The sequence below is a fragment of the Catharus ustulatus genome, chromosome 3 (assembly GCF_009819885.2).
Source record: "Catharus ustulatus isolate bCatUst1 chromosome 3, bCatUst1.pri.v2, whole genome shotgun sequence".
NCBI classification, from domain to species: domain Eukaryota; kingdom Metazoa; phylum Chordata; class Aves; order Passeriformes; family Turdidae; genus Catharus; species Catharus ustulatus.
In genome coordinates, this window is record NC_046223.1 from 34,367,590 (window position 1) to 34,387,926 (window position 20,337).

General features: G+C 36.1%; 1 protein-coding gene across 1 annotated transcript in view; it reads right to left on the minus strand.

Moving 5' to 3' along the window:
* The window catches only part of ADSS2 (adenylosuccinate synthase 2), a 34,182-nt gene that overhangs the window by 4,546 nt on the left and 9,299 nt on the right, over positions 1-20,337 (minus strand). Inside the window, exons 2-11 of the mRNA XM_033055381.1 lie at positions 14,958-15,060; positions 12,468-12,536; positions 11,669-11,719; positions 9,381-9,447; positions 8,352-8,459; positions 7,999-8,080; positions 6,281-6,407; positions 3,426-3,580; positions 2,867-2,991; positions 1,736-1,833 (exon numbers count right to left, since the gene is read on the minus strand). Of these exons, the coding sequence (XP_032911272.1) occupies positions 1,736-1,833; positions 2,867-2,991; positions 3,426-3,580; positions 6,281-6,407; positions 7,999-8,080; positions 8,352-8,459; positions 9,381-9,447; positions 11,669-11,719; positions 12,468-12,536; positions 14,958-15,060 (985 nt within the window). The remainder of the gene's footprint in view (positions 1-1,735; positions 1,834-2,866; positions 2,992-3,425; positions 3,581-6,280; positions 6,408-7,998; positions 8,081-8,351; positions 8,460-9,380; positions 9,448-11,668; positions 11,720-12,467; positions 12,537-14,957; positions 15,061-20,337) is intronic.

Below are 20,337 nucleotides of genomic sequence, written 5' to 3' on the forward strand. Positions count from 1 at the left end.
AAGTCCTTCCTGATGCTTTGAGGAAGACAGTATGTCAACAGCTTCCACTAAAGTTCCACCAGAGTTCTTAATTGTTCATACAGTAAAGAAAAATATAGATAGGCAGGTGAGCCACATTGTGCTGCTATGACCAAAGGTCAGCTGTTACCTAGGAGTATACAGGGAACAAAGTCTGCTCCCTCAAGAGTTGTATCTAACAAGATTCTGGCCCCGAGACACACAATGCATGAAAAAAAAAAAAAAAGCAAACACAAATTACTGACATCTTAATACTGTATAATGTGGCCACTTGCTTATAGCATCTTTAAGGATGGACTGTCAGAAAAGGTTTTCCTGGCTTGAGCACAAGGTCATACAACTGGCTACAGGAAAACCATTTACTGAGTAGTTCTCAATTCAAACATGCATTTATGTTCAATGGCCATTTCAAGTAAACACAAATGTCCTTAATGTTTTAGTATGAGTATCAGGTAATAGCTGTCTTAAAAAGGGAAGAGCATTCCCTGGTTTGGTGCAAGATGAATACTAAATTTCCTGTATCAAAGTCATTTAGCACACCTTCAGAATGGAACTGGCACTTCTGTTTGAAGATCCTGAACAGCAAATCAGTTAGAGAACTCCCACAAGCACATGGAGAAACTAAAGATTTTTTAAAATTCCTTATGAATTACTCTTAATAGGTATGTGCTATTTTCAAGGACTAGTGGCAGATCATCACTTATTCCTTCATACATAATTACACCTTTGTACTACATAAATCCTGCTGCGATTGTACCCAAGTATTACAGTTGATCTCCTTACCCAGAAGAAGTGCTCTGATGATGATGATGATATCACATGAAAATCACCTGTTACCAGCCTCTAACCCTCAGGTACCAATAAAGAATGAAAATGGGCATCTATGTGCACATTATGAAAATCAAAAAGCCCAATTGCTAGTACTGTTTTATGTTCTTCCTTTTTTTCTGGAGTATGTCTAACTACCACAAACTGAACAATATGCATTATCTATAAAAACACGGGTTTGTGATATTTGAATATTTTAACATGCAGGTAACCTCTTCAAGTAAAAATGACCACTGTCCTCCTCAAGAACTACAGTTTCTATCATGCTAAGCAGATGTACATTGGTCACGCATTAGAAAATAGTCTTGCTTTCACCTAAACTACTTATTCATTTATGGTCCCACCCCTTGTCCCTCTTTTACACTGTGTAGCTTTTGTGGGTTTTTGGTTGCTCTGTAAATCATTAAAGGGAAGTAAACTGTTAGAAAAGTAATGGAGGGAAAGAAAAACTTGACTTTTCAACAGGACCAGTTCTCTCATGGGGTTCACTGCATGTTTAAATGATCTGACCTGCTAAAAATGGGCATCAATAGAGAAGTGGGAATAAGACAATAGAGTTTGGAGTATGAAACAAGTTTCCAATTTAACTTGAAGATGATGCAGGCTGTGTAAAATAAAAGAGACAAGTAGTGGCAACATTTATGTTTCACAAGCTTTATATAGCTCTTTAAATCTTTCTAGTAGACAAAACCTAGTATTTGGTACAGTTTCTTTAGGGTGTGGATACTGGTGTGGTAAAAGATACATCTGATGCATCTGCAAGACATTAATGGCTTGATGCTGAAGCAAAATACTTCTCTAGTAAGTTATACAAGTAGAAGTCAAATGCATTTAAAAGTACCACATTACATTTCACCAAAATCTAAAATTTTTAAATAAGCAGTCTTACCAGGAAAATGAGGTATGATTTCACCATCTAGTTTGTATGCAACACCGATTTTAATTTCTGGAAATACATCCAAGATATCCAATTTGGTAAGTGCCAATCTATGAAGAAACATTACTCTGGTTAAACAAGACCAGCAACTCTTGAATCTTATCATATTGTTAAAAAAAACAAAAAACAAACAAACAAAAAAACCAACCAAAAACAAAAACCCCAACAACAAAGAATCAAACAAAATGTATTCTTGCACTTTATTTTATTTCTTTAGAAAAATATCTCATATGGCACTAATCTGTTATCTGGTCTGACTTAAAAAAACACCCCAAACTAAAAAACAAAGAACAACTGAAACAAGATGACAGCAAGAAAAAAGGATTAAACACAGCTTTTGTTGCATCCTTCGATCTAATACAACATAAAAATTTCCCAAAAAATAAAAAAACAGGTATTCTCCAATTGAATACGTTTATCTATGGATTTAACTGTTATAATTTTAATTGGTAAGTGTGCTGCCAAGATACCTAACCATTTAAGGTATAGCCAGTTAAGACGACCATTTCATTGCATGATGCCTGTTGGTGTCTGTTCCTGTCCTCTGCCACATGTTCCTGTCCTACAGTGAAGGCAGAAAAATAATCCAACACTGGTTCTATTAATATCTGGCTGCATCTTATTTAAAACAAAACCCACAAAGAACATGAAAAACAGAAGTATTTAAATAAAATATGTATTTACACTATTTGATCCGCTAGAAATGTCATACCAGTTTCTTTCAGGCAGTTATCTATCATTTTGATTAACATCCCAAAGACATATCCATGTTTTTAATATTTGCACTTACTAATGAAGATACTAATGGGTTCCCATCTATCTTATTTTGAAGACAAACTAAGAAAAGAAGTCTCCATAAAGGAAGGAGAGAAAAATCTACATGTATGAAAATGTCAAATGTAGAAATATTTAATGATAGGAAAAATGAAGAACAGCTAATTTATCATCATACCAAAATGATTAACCAACAGATCAATATTAACAGTGCAAATGTTACTAATGAGTATATGTGCAGTTTACAGTAATCTGCAGCATTTCATGATTTTCTGTCAAGTTGCCAGCAAAGCTCAGCAAACAACTCACGCAGTAAATCCATTAATCATGTAGACGTATCGGAGTGAGACAAGGTCCAGCCAGCCACATCTTCTCTTCCTACCAGTGGTAACTCCGAACTCTTTGCCTCTCTGTTGCAGCAATTCTCCAATTTCCTAACAAAGAGTAAGATACATGAGCTTGTGCGTTTCTTTTGATTTGCAACACATAACACAGGTGTTTACTTAACGTTTTATAATGTATTGTAAATTACCTTAGGAGTCCTTCCCCCAGTTTTTCACAATGCTGTCCATTTGGGTGAAGACAGCAATACAAAATGTTCTTTCTAATTCAAGAGAACGATTTTTAGGCCAACTTCTCAAAATTTGCTCCTGCTCTAACCTTCAATTCCATAGAAACATCCAAGAAAATTACACTCACATTTGACAGTCCTGTAAGTTCAATTTAGAATCAGAGGATTGAGACATCCAAACACATTGTGACCTAAGTACTTGCACTTAACCATTGTTAACACAGACTTAATAAAAGACAGACAAGACACACCAGGTTATTTCTCCCAGCAGGTCACACGTGAGGCTGTAATACTCACATTATCCTGCTCTGTAGGAAAGGCACCAATTCCAACCCTGGTTGTGTAGGCCTTCACAACCCCGTACACTTCCCCGACGTTCTGCGGCGGCATGCCCAGACCTGTGCACACACCTCCAACTGTGCAGTTTGATGAAGTCACAAAAGGGTATGTACCTATTAAAAACCAAAATACTGAGTTTAGAAAGTTATTAAAACACTGGGTTTGAACTGTTTTTTTTTCAAAAAAGTCTAACCTGGTGAGAAATAGTACTTGCACTGCACTTACCTAGATTTCACAACACTCAAAACCAGAACACAGAATAAATGTATTTTACAGTCAAGAACGTATTTCCTGAGTTCTAAGTTTTGGATGTTCATTGTCTGATCCATGTTCACTGGAAAAGGTAGAAATTTCACTACTTAACGCCAACTGGTAAAAATGGACTATATAACAATTCTGAATGATTATACAGGTAAAAAATATGCCTTGCTTTCTTACATTAAATATACTCACTCATTGAACAACGCAAAAATTTGAAGGAAAACAGTATTAAAAGGTTAGAGAATAGAGGTTTACTGTTTTCAATTTTTGAAGGAAAAATAAAATACAAACTCTATAAACTGATCAGCACATTTTAAGGATAATAAACTGCAATGAAATGCAGAATTCTGGAAACAACAACTTTGTTTACATAACCGAATGAAAAAAGATAATTAAAAAAAAGGACTCCTGAATATAGTCTAGAGGTAGAAGTTTATCTCTAGTGAAATATTCGGCTGTCATTTAAAATGCAGTCTGGACTGCAAATAAAAGAGTTAAACATCTCAAAATATGTAGGCTTATACCTTATTTAAATTAAGTAGTGGGAAATGAAACTGAGCATGTCAGTCCTCAGCTGAATTGTGAACAGCCTCACTGTAACTGCACATAAGCAGGAAACCACTACCTGCTGTGTCAGACTTTTTTGTATGCCATTTGATATGGATCAGAGATAGGTAAGTGAGGAACAACCAAGACGAAAGGAACTAAAAGCAATACAGTTCTTCCAGCAATACAGACATCTTTACAAAGTCAAAAACCCTTCAGAGACTGATCAGTGAGCTTTCACAGACTAGCTTCAGGTGTATCAAATCACTCCAGAGAAACACCCCGGCTTACAGGTGATATCTAACAGCAGTTTGCAAGCATTAATTAGTTTTTAATCTTAGAACAAAATAGCAAAGCTTTTCCTAGTACTGACAGGGGAATATAGCTAGTGGATGTCAAAACCAAAGTCAACGAACAGCTCTTACTCACTTTCACCTCCCAGCCTGATATATTTGCATTGCTTTATCATTACTCTGTTTAAGAACACAGAAGATCACACATCCCCACACCCGTTCCCCCATTCCCAGACAAATGCACATGTGAGCTTCATTACAGACTCCAGGAAAGTGAGATGGACTGCAAGCCTGGGGATTTACTATTCTCACAACCAAGAGACACATATTCACAAAATTCACTTCAATATTAAGACTTCTATGAACAAAGCACAGACGACATCCACATTCAGAATGCTTAACAATCAAATTGGCAATGCTAAACCTTTTGACTAGGGCTTGTCTGTTGTTGACACAAGTCTCCAATCTGTTGGTATGTACCTAGGGAGAGCAGATTTTCTCATGTGTTTGGGTCTCATAGCAGAGGCAGGAAAAAAATCTAACTAAACTGAGCAACTCTATGTATTATAGACGTACCTGATATGTTTCAGACTGCCTACACCTTCTACTTGCATGAAATCCAAAATACAAGAAATTTACAAGAAAACAACCCCCTAGATAGACCTTTTTGCAAATGTCTGTGTTTTGCATCAAAGATTTCCCTGTGACAAGCATATCTGAATTCAGACTTCTTTCCGCTTCCTATTTTTGTCATGACAAAAAAGGATGTGTCTTCTTATATTCAGATTATCATGAGGAAGTTAACTTTAGGTGTTTGTACTTACAGTGACTAACCTATGACTTATCTTACTCTTACAAGAGGCATTCAAACTGAGTAGGTTTGAAAATGCCCAATACCAGAACTTGTATTGGTTGAAAGCTGAATGCATGCCAGTTTCATAATTGTTTGACAGCAGGCTTCAAATCCAGGTGTTAACATCTTCCTAACAATAAAAATGATGCCATTACAAGGTGAGATTGAAGAAAAATGCGACAAAATGCAGAAGCCAATCACACAGGCTGCTCATGCTTACACAGAGATCACAGATTATCTTGTCCTTACAACATAATAACCAACCAACCATCTCATAAAATAGAAGCTGCTTCTAACACCTAGAATCTTCTAATTTATTAGAAAACTTACAATGTTTTAAGAAAAACTGCATAATTTCGAATATCAAATAGATTGGGATAATCTTTCCAGTCGTGCCTCATTAGCAATCCAGATTACCAACACCTTTCCCAACAATGTGAAACAGTGGAAAACGGAGTGGTATATAAAGACTTAAAAAAAAAAAAAGGAAACTGAATTTTTGAAAGTCAAGAAGTATTTTGCATATACGCTTTGCCTCTCAAACCTCTCAATTTTTATTCTCAAGTGATTTCCACAGATGTAAAAACTTTAAGTTGTTTCATTTAAAATTCAGAGATGCTGAAGTAATAGCTACAATCTAAGAGCTGTCGTTCAAATTACCACTCTTGGGAGAAATAATTTAATTAACACACCCACTCACCCACCCCTGTATTATTTGCTAGTCATAGAGAGTGCTGTTCTTCCAAAACAGAAACCACTTCTGCTGTGACAACAGCTTATCACAGAAAAGTTTATATTTAATGTTCCTTTTTCACAACACAAGTGTATATCAATGTGTGTCTCAAAAAGACCATACCTACCAAAATCTATGTCCAGCAGTGCTGCATTTGCACCTTCAACTAAGATCTTCTTTGGTGGTCCATGTAAAGCCTCATACATGAAATAAACACCATCCCTTACCATTGGTTTTACTTTTTCCATGTAGCCCTGAATAACACAAAAGACTATTGTATAGTATAATTTCATTATGATAAAGGCAGCCAGAGTAGAATTGCTATTGTTCCCTCATAACAATGGTCATATTCCTTTCAAAGAGGAAAAGCAAATAAAGAAATGTTAAATATGCCATAAGGTGAACAAAGGGAGGAAGAATGTGAAACTCAAGATTTACACAACATATGTACACTCTTCCTAGGAGGAAAGAAAAAAGAGGGGAAGGATGAGGACAAAATTAAAAATTCTAACTTCTGGAATGCTTTAGAAATATTCAAGCATGAGTATTATCACAGTACTCTATTTGGTCTTTCATTTCCAAGTGTTCAAAATCTCCCCCAAAATCAGCACAGCATGCAGGGAGTTCCACTTCTGGCCATTTGAACCTAACAAATACACACAATTGTGAACTCTAATTTTTAAATAAAAATGGCCTGAATGCCATTGAGTAGCTGAATATAAGAAGCCAATAATGTTCAGATTATCACTGGGTACACAGCCTTTCTCCTCTGTGAGGACACATGGAAGTTCACATTTTAACAATTTACTCCACCTGAAATGTAACACTTTGTCTGTCAGAATGGCATCAAGTGCATTGGCATAAGACAAGTAATTTTCCTCAAGCTACAAATACATGTTGTGTTTCCACCTTAACAAGGAGTTTGAGATATTCTGTAATCCCGAATCAGATTAACTATAAAGCATTATGAACCAATCAACCATAACTGGTTTCTAGACCTACATATTAATAAAAATACTACAACTCAACATGTGCCTTATTTAAAGCAAAACAAATACAAGTGTTAAGAACGCCCATATAGTCTGTTCTAGAGCTGTAAAAATTAAAGGTAGAGGAAGGGTGACTTCTTTGGCCTGACTTTCTTAAAGAATTATCATGTAATTGTGCATCTTCTTGCTGCTCCCCACACACCTCAGTGGTTTTAAACAATGTCACATTTGGTTGCCATTTAAAGGGTTAAAAAAAATTCTCATACAGGTAAGTTTCTATAAAAAGCATGAACAAAAAGGTTGGATAGAATGACAAGACACCTCACAAGATTTTCAGATAACTTGGATGCTGTGCAAATAAAACCTAATACCAGTGAGGAAACTCTCAACTGTCCCAATCGCAGGGAAAACATCAAATCAGAATAATTAACCACAAGACCAGTTTGCTGGCAATCAGGCTTCATTAGTTCTGCTGCCATCAATTTCCATCTTTCAATGTTGATAGACAGTATTTTTTTTTAAGGCTTATTACTTAGAAAAACTATTTGCTTCAGTTCTTAACTTCCTCAGACAAGGACATTCTGCTTTACAATGAAACACACTTCCCCAACTACAATCCTGGTTTTTCTCCTAGACTGTTTAATCAAGTAAGTCAAGAAGAAATCGCCCCATACAAGCCTTTTTCTTAAAATTCACAGCATCTCTCTTGAAAGCAAGTTTTGAAATGTTGCGCAAAACAGGCCAAGAGTGTCCTTAAGGATATCAGCAGACAAGCACAAGCATCAGTCACACCAAGGGATCTGTATAGCAGTAACTGCACATGGTGATTAGATAATCGAAGCAGAAGCAGGCTTACCTTCAGCTTTTCCAACTCCCCTTCAATATCTATCTTTAAGGTAGGATATATTGCTTTGTACTGATTGGCTAACACTTTGAACCTGAAAGGCAAAAATGCTTCACTGAGGTTTCTGTTTGTTTTCCTCCTCAACTCCCCACCAACCCTTTTTACTGGTTGCATATCTTCAGTTATTTGGTAATTTAACAATTTCAAACAATGAATTATGACAATAATCATGACTGTATAATAATTTTTTTTTTATTTTAAAATAACTTTTAATTAAGAAAAATAACAGGAACCAGATGTAATTGCTTACACAGGGTACTTTCCAGAAACTGAAAACTACACTTACAACTATGTACAGTAATTACCTCTCAGAAAAGTCATCAAAATCAGAAACAAGATCACACATTCTGAGTCCACTTCGAGCTGCCTTCGAAGAATATACTGGACCAATTCCTTTTTTGGTAGTTCCCAGACTTTGAAAAGATAATAATACAGAGTTACTGACATAAAGGTTTTTTCTTTAAAGCCATTCCATCCTTAGCAGAAAATGAAATGCAGTTAATTGTGATCATTTAACCTTGTTTAAAGCATTTAAAACAAAAGGTACTTTCAGGGTGCAACCTAGAGTCAGAATATCTCTGTTTATACAAGTGCAGTCAAGTGTGAAAATGACTCCTTGTAAATATCATTGACAAATCATCACTCAATGGCAACCTGTATGAAGCAAGATACACCCAAATCAGACATTCTCTGAAAGCTGATTATCATGGATGAAACATTTTTCAGATAATATGTCTGAATTACTTTCCATCCACATAATCTTCTCTTTTTGGAAGTCCTTCTAAGTTTACTTTTATCTGAGAAGTCTATAGCACTAAACTGCTTCCCAGATGTAGACAGGTCACTGTTAATTCTGTCAGCTTTTTCCCCATCTCCAAGAACTAGTGAGCTACTTGGAAAGCACAAGTTAAAAAACATAGCAAGAAATTTCTAAAGTTTTGAAAGCTTCAGAAGGTCAGTAGAGTTCTGCAGAAGACAATGTGAATATCTGCATGCACCTCTGACTTTCAGTTATTGGGAGATGCCAAAGGGGTCCTTCAATATTCATAAAGAGAAATATTTTTACAGAAACAAGCAAAATACTAGAAAGCAGAAACTAGCAAATGCAACAACTAGAAATCTTTTTATAAGGCAAAATATAAAGACAGAGTTCTTTAATTAACCATATAATCTTTCACTGGAAGATAAAGTGTAAAAAATAATCCCTGCAGAGTCCACATTCAAGAGTTACATGGGTAATTTTTTTTAACCCACTGACAAAGAAAAACAGATTCAATGTATTGAGTCCTGTTTGTACTAAGTCATCCCACGTTTGACAAAATAAAACTACCTACTTCTTTCCTGCTTGTTCTTGCCTCTGTTGCTCTTGGATGCCATCAGCAGCTTGGTGGAAATCAAACACTAATAAAATAAAATAACTTAAATTGGAAACTTGTGTGGAACAAATTATTATATCAGCAATGATTTCTTCAAACCAACTCTAAGCCTGTTTACCAATGTAGAAAATAAATATACACACTGAAGAAAGACAAATAAAATTACAGGAGTTTTTTCTTCTCATTTACATTTTTTCACAGGGAAGAGGTCTAAGGTTTTTCAGAGAGTTTTTAAAAAGTGCTTATTTTGTAGAATATTTGCAGAGTGAGTATACACACCCCACAGAATAACTAAGCCATTTTGGCTTTGTAGTGGCCCCAAAGAATATATGGATAAATGAAGAAAAAATGCAGTTTAAAAAAAATTGCTGGAAATAGGATATAGTAAAAAAAGTCACCTAAAATTTAGGTGAGACCTGAAAGTTAACACTCTCACCCATTCTATGGATTTCTTAAACAATTTTATTTTTACGTTTTAGGCAACATCAATTTAAACATATTTAAAAGTACAAAAGCTCCCACCAATGTCTGTTATGTAAACAGAAGTCAACTTCATAAGCCGTGATTATGTTTTTACACATTATATTGTTATTAATGATGAAGATTATGCAAAGTTTCCTTTGTATCAATACTTGGTCTACCATAATAAGAAAAAAAAAACCAAAAACCAAAATAGAACAACAAAACTCAAAACACACCCACACTCCTCACACCCCCAAATTCTTACAGGACTCATGTCAAATACCAAGATTGGTGGGCTGGTGCACACCTCATAAGCTAACAGAATTCATTTAACTGGTTTTCTTAAGTATTATTTCCTGAAAGTTAAAAACCACCTACACAGTTGCACAGGAAAGACTGACTTAGTAAATATGCTAGTATCTCCAGAACAAGAGTGGTTTTCCTGTTTGCCTTACTGATTTGCCTTTGTGTTCATTTCCAAGCATTCCTGCTTTTTAAAGAATTACATTATGCCCAGCAGTGTGAACCTACCTTTGGCTGACCTTTTGTTACAGACTAATCTTTCACAGATCAATACCCATTTTAGAGAAGACATTTTTATCATGGTAACAGATTTTCAAATTGTCATCAAAACTTTCTAAATAGAGGCATTATGAAAGCTCATTTTTGTGAAGTGGTTGAATGATTATGAGTGACAGTCAGCAACTGGTCCTTTTTGCTTACAATCTGTTTAATTATGAAAAATTCACAGGACTGCCATTGCAATATAATCACCACAGAACAGTTTTTCTAGTAATCAAGCAATTTGCAAATAATTCACCTACAGTGATTCTACTAATCAGTAAACATACTGGTAACTTAGAAACAATTACTCAACTATTTCAAACTCATTAGTTACTCCAAAGAAAAAACAAATTTACTCTGAAATAACTGTCAATAAGTTCATTCACTAAGCTATTCTAGACTGGTGTAAGAAACAAAACAAAGCAAAACGAAAGAAAGCAAAACCAAAAGCAAAACCATTTTCCCCCCATTTAACAAGCTTTAATCTTATAACGTCCTAAACAGTTTGCATCTTCAGAAAATGACTACAAGAGGCAGCAATAATGCTGTAATATCTAAAGAGCTGATCTAAACGATGAATTTATATAATAAAGATGCAGTAGGAGTGGTACAGGAAGAGTTTCTAGAGCTGTGTTGGTGTATTGGACTCAACATTATTTTTCTTCTGGCTTTGAACTGCAGTGCTGTCTCAAGCACAGGCTGGATTCAGTGCTCATTGATGAGCTCCTTGCAAAGAGCACAGCCATCCTCTTCATCCCTACAGAGTCCTTCCCAGAAAATCTCCTTTAGGAAGCATTTCCTTGGAAGGGAGACCATTAGTTTCAAGTCACATCCGGTCACCTGATTTCCCAGCAGAAATGTTACTGTGAGCAACACCACTTTTACACCAAAAGGGGAAATGAATCTTCGTCTGAATGCTTTCTGACTACTCCGTGCTTCTAAGCTGAGCTAGAAAGTGAACCTGCTTTCCTGCCTAGGTGATGCTTAAGGAATTGGATTTTAAAAATCACTAGAATATAAATCTGGGAGGGCTCTGAGTGAAACTGTTTTTTCCTAGGACTATCAATCAAAGCAACCCAGGAGACTTAATCCAAAGAGAAGTACCTATATAAAGACATGGCTAAAAATTATCACACTTTTACTGCCACAGAAAATCCATATAAAGCAGAAATTAACCAAAAAAAATCCCAACAAAAAACAAACTACAAACAGGAACTTACCAATATGAGCCCTGTCAGAAATTATTAGTCTCTTTTCCCAGCCTTCCAGTCCTTTAAAGGCAAAATGAAATAGTTTAAATTATGTTTTGTATAGCATTTTTGTCTTCTGATGTATAAAGTATAAATACTTTTAATGCTTAGTCTTCAGTCAATCTATTTTAAGACTGAGCAATCACATTGCAGAGCAAAAGAAAAAATAATTTCAGTAATTAAAACTTGGCATCAACCTATAAAGCTGAGAAAATCAGGCTTATTCTCAAGAAGAATTCAAGCTACTGGCTCCTCAATTTTTACAAACAATTAGTAGCTCTTTTGGTTCTGAATAATCTAGACCATTGATTTTGCCCACTTACAGCAGCCTGCTGCCAAGCATGGCTATAGACATAACATGAAGTACCCAAAAACTGAGTTCTGAATCAAGAAGTGATTACCACAGCACCTGTTTACATTAACAGGGTCATCAAAGTGTACATCAATATTGTAAGAGGTAAAATGACTTTGAACAGGTTAACATACTTTTAGAAAGCTATTTCACTTCTTAAATTCACTTTTTTAAGCAAAGAGAAATGTCCGCAGACAATTCTGATTTAGATTATATTCTGAAACTCTACAGAGATTCCTTTTATCTGCGTTCCCATGAGGGCTTTGGCACTTATGGCAAGACTCCTGTCAGAAAGCAACAACTAAAGGGAGTTACGGAAAAATACACTGTATGTAACCTCTACAAAGGCATACTCCATCTAATCATTTGAGGAGTGTCACACAAATTATTTTAAAAGTAATATCATCAAATTCTCACCTTTTCCTTTCTTTAAGTTTTTTTCAGCTTCTTCAAAGAGTCCTGGCAAATGAATTACAACACCATTTCCTGAAGAAAATAATTATACAAAATTTAATTGTGTTGCGTGTGGGAAAAAAAATATTTCAAAGAGTTCAAAGACACTCCATATTTTGTGTGCAGAGCATTTTAAGTTTAACTCAATACAATTTTGATTCTTAAGGAATTTGTCTAAGCCAGATCTGCTCCGAAAGCATGCATTTCTACCCACCTGCATTGAATCTTCCTAGTAAATGCAACAAACTTTCAATTTAGACCAGTACAAATAGTAACAGAATCTTCAACTTCCTCTTTCTCACATCTAAAGTTAACTTCCATCTTTGTGCTTCATTTTAATAACCCTATAGTTTTCTAAAAGCTTGGCACATTTCTATCACCATTATAAACACTAGCATCCTTGCAGGCACTTTTTCTGCTGTAAACAGACACAGAATATTCTGTACACAGTGATGGGACTGTCAAGAGATTACAGAAACAAAAGAGGAAAAAGCCCTGTCAAAGCAAGCTTGCCTTTCTACAGCTGTCACATTGCCCAGAAAAAGATTACTAGTTTCATACAATTAACCAGCATCACTGAGTGCCTAGGAAGGAGCATTCTCACAGCAAAACTGAACCACCTTAAAGCCATACCAAACTCAGTAGATTCAAAGTTACCAGTAGAGCAACTAGCCGAAGAAGTGATCTGCCATCCCAAACTATTTGCCTATCACCTAATTTCACTCTGATAAAAGCATTCTAATCATCAAAACACAAAGTATTTTAAGACTTCTTCACTATTACCTTCATGATACATTCCTGAACAACAGGAATACTCTATTACAATATTCCAATAACTTTGCCCTTGCCCTATTTTTTTGGAACATATATATTCTTTCAGCAGAATCCTAAGCCTTTCTTTCCCCTGAAAGAGATTTTATACACAAGGCATACCTAAAAGAATCTAGAAAAACCTTCAGAACAAATAAGACCAAAAGACAGAAGATACAGGCAAGAGGGTTTGTAAGAATTTCTCTCCTAACTACTGAATTATTGAAGGATGGGGGCTTTCCTATTTAACCAAGTCCACCAAAGAACACCAATTAAATGGGCATCCATTTTTACTGTTTTCAAGCAATAATCTTAAGAAACATAGTACAGTAACATCAAAATAGACTAGAAGTTCCCTCAAAACCAGGAACAGTTAACATCCCAAACTTCCCATCATCAACAGGAATCTATTTCCATGCCCACTGGTTCCATTTCTGTCGAAGTATTAGGCAGGACAAGTTCATCCATAACTATCCAATTATCAAGTCACAATGTAACAGCTGAAAAGAAGCAATTAACCACCAAATCCCATCAAGTACAGATTTACTGCTGACAGAATACACAGTCACTACCAGCTGGACTGTTTATGAATCAAGTAAGTTGCGACAGAGGCTCTTCAGCTGCTTTTTAGCAAACTGTCAATGACCACTTGCTCTTGGCATACATACCAAGCTGAAAAGCAAGACTGCAAGCTCAAAGCAATGAGATGCAAGAAGAAGTGACAGGGAGAGCATGGCAACAGAATCCTGACTTGGAGAAGTACACTGTGTAAGGGTCAGGAGCTCTAGGTATCAAAGGAGCAGCATGGAAGTGTTGCTAAGTCACAGCACAGTGATCCAGAGACCCAACCTGTGTGCTGAAACAGCACTCGGGCACAAACACAGTTATAATGGTGTGTACATTTGTTTTATGTTTACCTCCATTTTTAAAAGGAAATTCTATGGGCTACACCACATTATTAAATAGGTTGGTCATCCAAGGAATCCAAAGGAAAAAAAACCTAACCATGTAGAATTGAAAACAGGATTCCAAGAAGGGAGAGCAGTAAGGAGGTAAGTAGTTTTTTAGGGACAACAGACTAGATAGCCTAAATCCCTTTTCACAAAGCAAACAGATCATTGACCCTGACATCACCTAGTACTGCCACTGCCCTAAACCTTCTAATGTACTTTCCTGAAAGGACTTCTTAGTAAGAACTCTAGAATGTGGAAGTCTTTTGGAGTTAAGCATTCATTTCACAATTCAATGGAAAAGGGAGAGAAAAAGTTGAGTTGAAAAAGTACCAGTAAGTGTTTAACAGGGCTGAAGATTAAAAGAGAGAGGGTTATTCTGAAAATAAAAGAAAGAAATGGTAGAGAAAATAGAAGAGAATGGGAGAACGAAGATACACTGGGCAGTTGGCTGTTTACATTGGTAGGATAGATAAGAACAAAGGTGAGTTATCCAAGAAAAAAAAACTTTCTGTAATACTAACTTTGAAAATGGGTAAGGGCAATCTTACAAAGACATGTAACAATCTAGGTCTGTGAAAAATTGAAGAAAAAGAGTCCTGATCTTGTATGTCCTCAGATTCATTTTGTTATTTTAATGTGTGAGAAGTCTGTAACTACAGTACTGTCTGTTTTTTAGAGATGTCCCACTTACCAATGAATGCAGTGACTTTAGGATTGATGATCCCACTTGGCAGAAGATGAAAGTCGTACTCCACAGCATCTACAACAACTGTGTGCCCAGCATTATTGCCTCCCTGAGTGGGGGTGAGGAAGAAAAAAAGCGTTAACAGTTTTTGACACTAGAGACAAACAGTATAAAGATAGAATAAATTGGCTGCACGGTTTTCATTTCTGTTACTGACAAAAGAGCATTCAGAGATTTCCCAGGAAATCAGCCAAACTTGTTCTGTCAAATTGGACAATTTCAACATCAGTATTATCAGTCATATAGACTTTGGACAGTGTTTTGGTTCATCAAAGGTACAAAATTGTGGAATGAGATTAAAATGTTTCTAAAATTATCAGATACAAATATTCTAGAACATGTAAACATTTCTAAAAGCCATCATCAATTTTATTAGTTTTCTGTTACAGTTATGGCAAGTTAATACTTAAGAGTCAAACTGCAACCTTAGCAAAGGTTAAAAAAACCCCTAAATCCCTAAACTGGGAGTATAAAACCACAGTTATTGGGATAGATAAGTCTCACCATCTGGCAACATGCAAGTTTGTTGTTCTGAATTTTGGGTTCAGACTTTTGAGTGTTTCTCTATGAATAGTAACCAGCAGAACTACCTAGTTCATTCCATACCACCTTCCTGATAAGACAAGTTATGTAACAGTACAAGTCATTTATGTTAGATACATGTTATGTTAAATATGCTGTTTAAGAGGGAAATTGAAAGACAACTAAAACAACTGAGGTTTCGTAAGTTACCAGAAACCATTTACATCAAACTAACACTTCAAACATTTCTAGCTCTTTTCATTATGACAAAGAGAGCATTAAGAGATTCACTAAACTGTGAAATCCACCTAAAACACTAAAAGAAGCTTGTGACCGAGTCTTAAAGACGGTCAAGAAAGGCTTATGAAACTAAAAAGATTACAAAACAGTTACCAAATATCCCCAGTTCTTGTTTGCTGTACTTTTGAAAATAAGCTTATACTCTCTTGTGACCCAGTCATTTGTGCAAGACAAGGTTACATACAAAATGGTTCTGCTTGTCATAACCACGGGAACATCCTTTACAAGCACCTCACACCAGAAGTGAAACAAACTGCTTCACAGAAAGCAAACCTTACAGATTAAGACTTTTAAGCTGAGCCACCTTTCAGCACAAGACAAAAAGAAGAGAGGCATTACATGTAAAAAAGAAACTATAAGAATTATTAATCCATGGAATTATAAATATGAAATATTTCAAAATATTGTATCACAGGCTTTTCTAAGAAATGGACTCAACAGCTACTCACTACTTCTACAACATTTACAAAGTATGAATCCAATATATAAAGTTGTCTGTGACAATACAAATAGAGAGTAGTTGTAGGTAGCAAACATTTGTGCCAGTACACAAACACATATGCCACAGGTACAAGCCTATTCTCATTGAAGTCAGCAATGAAATTTTTGCAATTTCAGCATTATTTATTTGAGGACTTGCAACCATTTCACCTCCTCTGAAAATAGAGAAAACATAAAACCTTCACCCAAGAAAGGAAATGTCTGAGTTTAATAAAAGTTTAAATTTTTTAGTAACAAACTGCAGTAAACAATACCTTGAAGTAACTGTAAAGATTTTTGGATGCAGATTTTCACTGCAAGTGATCTGACTCAACCAGACCATGATAAATTTTCAATTCACAACAAATGAAACATATTGAAGGAAGACATAAAGCAGACTTTTCAAATTTACTCTTTTAAGAAAGTAATATATGCTCAGGAATAAACTTTCCTGTTCCTGTTTGCATTCTTTCTATCCAAAAGCTTTAAGAAAGGTTATTTAGCAGTCTATCACTCCACAGTTGTGTGTTTGATTAAAAAGGATATTAACTAGATACATTAGCAGATAGATCATTTACAGTTATTTTTGAAATGCAATGTTGATAGTCCTGAGCTACTGCAAGTTACTCCAAAAGTAAGTAATATTAAGAACTATTAAGTTATATACTTATATAAAATGCACTAGGTATTTTTAGTAATAAAAGACATTCGTTTTCTACTCAATGTTTGAGAAGCTAAGCAAAACCTTGCTTGGCAAAGAAGAACAGTTATACACTAAAGTATCACTTATAGTCAAGTATTGGTGCTGAAAGTGGTAGTTACCTTCTTCCACATCAGATTCCTTCAAATTGTTCCTTTCTATCAGATTCACTGCTAATATCAGTCCAGACAACTTTAACATGAGCACTGAAGTGCTTTAAATGAAAATTCAATAGATAGGTCCAAGTACAACATTGAACTACTGAGGTATTAGTAATTTACAAATGGGAAGACAAGTCCAAAGTCTCCCACAGCAGCATAAACAAACTGGAGTAACCCACAAATAACACTAACATTAGTGAATGACTATTCATTTGAAATTCTCTACCAGATGGACAAGTTGATTTCATGTCTTTGTTTCTCAATTTATTTTTTAAAAAAGAGAAAAAGGTTCTCTAGTGTCATGAATGCCAAAAAAAGACAAAACTAGCCACTCTAGAAATTAGACTATGATCAACAATAAATTCTCAGTGTCATAAAGTTTGCCAAGTTTCAGAAGTGGTAACTTAAAGTTCAGCAGTCACATGTGCTTGAACAAGGTGTACAGCATGCAGCCTCTGACTGTGCTAGTCATGAGAGCACAACTGCTGACTTCTGGCAGTGCCAAGATTTCACCTTCACACTGCTGAGTGATGCCAAGGGTGCTGGTTCCATGCTCACTGAAAGATTCCCCAAGGCTGACAGAATTAAAACGGCATTTTACCTTTCAAACCTTGAACTGTTCACGCAACACAGCTCATGTTTCACCTAGAAGCAAACAAGCGGTATTTAATTTTGCATGTTTACGGTGAGTAGCTCAACTTTAAGGGATTTTGCTAGAGACTTAAGTAGAAAACCCCTTAAACCATATGAATACCTCAAGATTTCAGAAAGCATATTTTCAGATTAGATTCAAATGGGAATCTCAGAATTATTGATTATAATATTATGATGCTTACAACATGAAAAGATTCAATCCCAAAAGTGCTATTGATGGAAGCTGTCTGGTAGAATATTGTCAGTCCCCACTGCTCTTGATGTCATTCTGTCAAAATGAGGCATTTTGAGAAGTATTTTTAATCTCAAACTCTATTTTAAGAGAGCATTAAAGTAACAGCATGTCATGAACTCAATTTTCAAAATTCTTCTGCTGATTTACAGGTAAGCTCTACGCTAACTGCAGAAGAGCAAGCGGTTAGAGAGTATGAGTTGTAATACATTAAAATAATGGTTTACACTGTACACTTTACAGTGAACTTGTAGTGAAGTGTACACATGTTGTGTGCTCAGACATTGCTCAACAAGGGTTTGGTAAACAATTCTAATTACAGAAATCTGAACTCAGCGTTCTAGTGGTGGTGAGATGAAGGGGAGGATTGTTTTTACATTATGGGGTTTTGGGTTGTTTTTTGTCTTCTCCAGATATTGATGTTAATGCAGGCAACTACTGCCTCTGAGCATAACTTTAGCTTTAAAATGATGAAGTCATTCCTGGCTTCTGTGTTTCCCATCTGGATTTCTCACTCCTCCTTCCTCCTCCAACTAAACCAAATGGGATCAGCTAGGTCATTCAAACTAACACTCCTTTGATTCAGATGTTTAAACACTATTAATGGAGAAGTAACTGTGGAAATTATTTTCACTATTAGTTAAAGTTCATGCTCAAATGATACTCAGTACCTTACACAAAGCTTTTTCCAGAAGGAAATTAAGATATAAAAGTCATTTCAGTCACGATATATAGGCATTGAGGTTGGCAATACTCCCTAGCTAACTAAATTTAAAAAATCAGTTTACAACATCTCAAGTAATCTTCTAGGTACCCAAACAAAAGGAGTTCTCTCCCATATATGTGAAAACTGAAATACCTGTGTGCCAACACAGGCAGTGGACAAATGTGCAGCAAGACCAAAGCATGCTCTTGCTCAGTCTGGAATACACTACTCATGTGTGACATTGGCTTCTTTTGCCTTTTTCCCTGCACAACAAGATTTCCTTTGGTCGAGCCAACAAGTGTGTCATGGCCAACATACTCAGCCCTGAGGGCAAAGCAACTCTGGATTCAGCTACAAAAGCCCAACTACACAAAAGGACTGATGGAGGTGAAAGATGACTTCTTACACATGAGAGATGTTAAGACCCCAGTGGCACTCTGAACACAGAATTTCTTCACTGGGATGTTTCCTTCCCATTTTGCAGAACAACAGCAGAAGACGACTCTTTCATCACAGAAAAATGAGTATATAGGAATAGAACAAAAAACAAAACACGAAACCAATTCTCCACCTGGCAACCCAAAACAAAGAGCAGTAAGAACCAGCAACAACCAGTAACACCATGCTCCTGTCAAGGAGCTAACTCAGGCACTACACCTGAAGGCCCAAGCACACCTCACTTAAATACAGTGCCATTCACTTGTACATCTCTACCAAGACTCGGCATTGCAGTCTAAGCATACTTTAAGGTTTCCAAAATTGGATTTTCAGAAGTCAGCAACCTTCTTAGCACCAAAATAAGTTAAAAGCATTTGGTTTGTCCTTCTTCCTTCCATTATTTTTTTTCCCTTGTATCTTTCAACACAGTACTTTGAACAGTTCTCTCTCCACTCCTGAAGGATTTTCAGTAACCAAAGAAAGAATCAGCGCTTTCAGCAGCCCACAGCTTTACCAAATTACAATGTAAAATCCAGCTCAAAAGGGTGCCAGCTGGATTGGAATGAAAACATTTCCTTCCATTTATCAGGAGACACAGCATGCAAATCATCATGAATAACAAGCATGAACCTTTACTGTGTGTCCCAACATGACATGAGCTGCTGAAGCAAGTCCAGAGGAGGGCCCCAAAGAAGATGAGGGCTGGAGCACCTCTTCTGTGAAAACAGAAAGAGCTGGAATTTCCAGCCTGGAGAAGAGAAGGCTCTGGTGTGACCTTCAGTACCCAAGGGACCCTACAAGAGACCTGGAGAGGCACTTTTTACAAGAGTATGTAATGACAGGACAAGGGCAAATGGCTTTAAACTGAAAGAATGTAGGATGAGATTAGACATTAGGAAGAAATTCTTTACTGTGAGGGTGATGACACACTGCACTGCAACTGTTGTCCAGAGAAGTATCCTAAAAGTGTCTAAAGCCCGGCTCTGAGCAACTCAGTCTAGTGAAAGGTGTTCCCATCCATAGAAGGGGGTTGGAACTAAATGATCTTCGAAGTGCCTTCCAACTCAAACCATTCTAACAATTCTGTGATTTCAGTACAAAGATTTAGTTTAAGGACTTAGTTTGATGCTCTG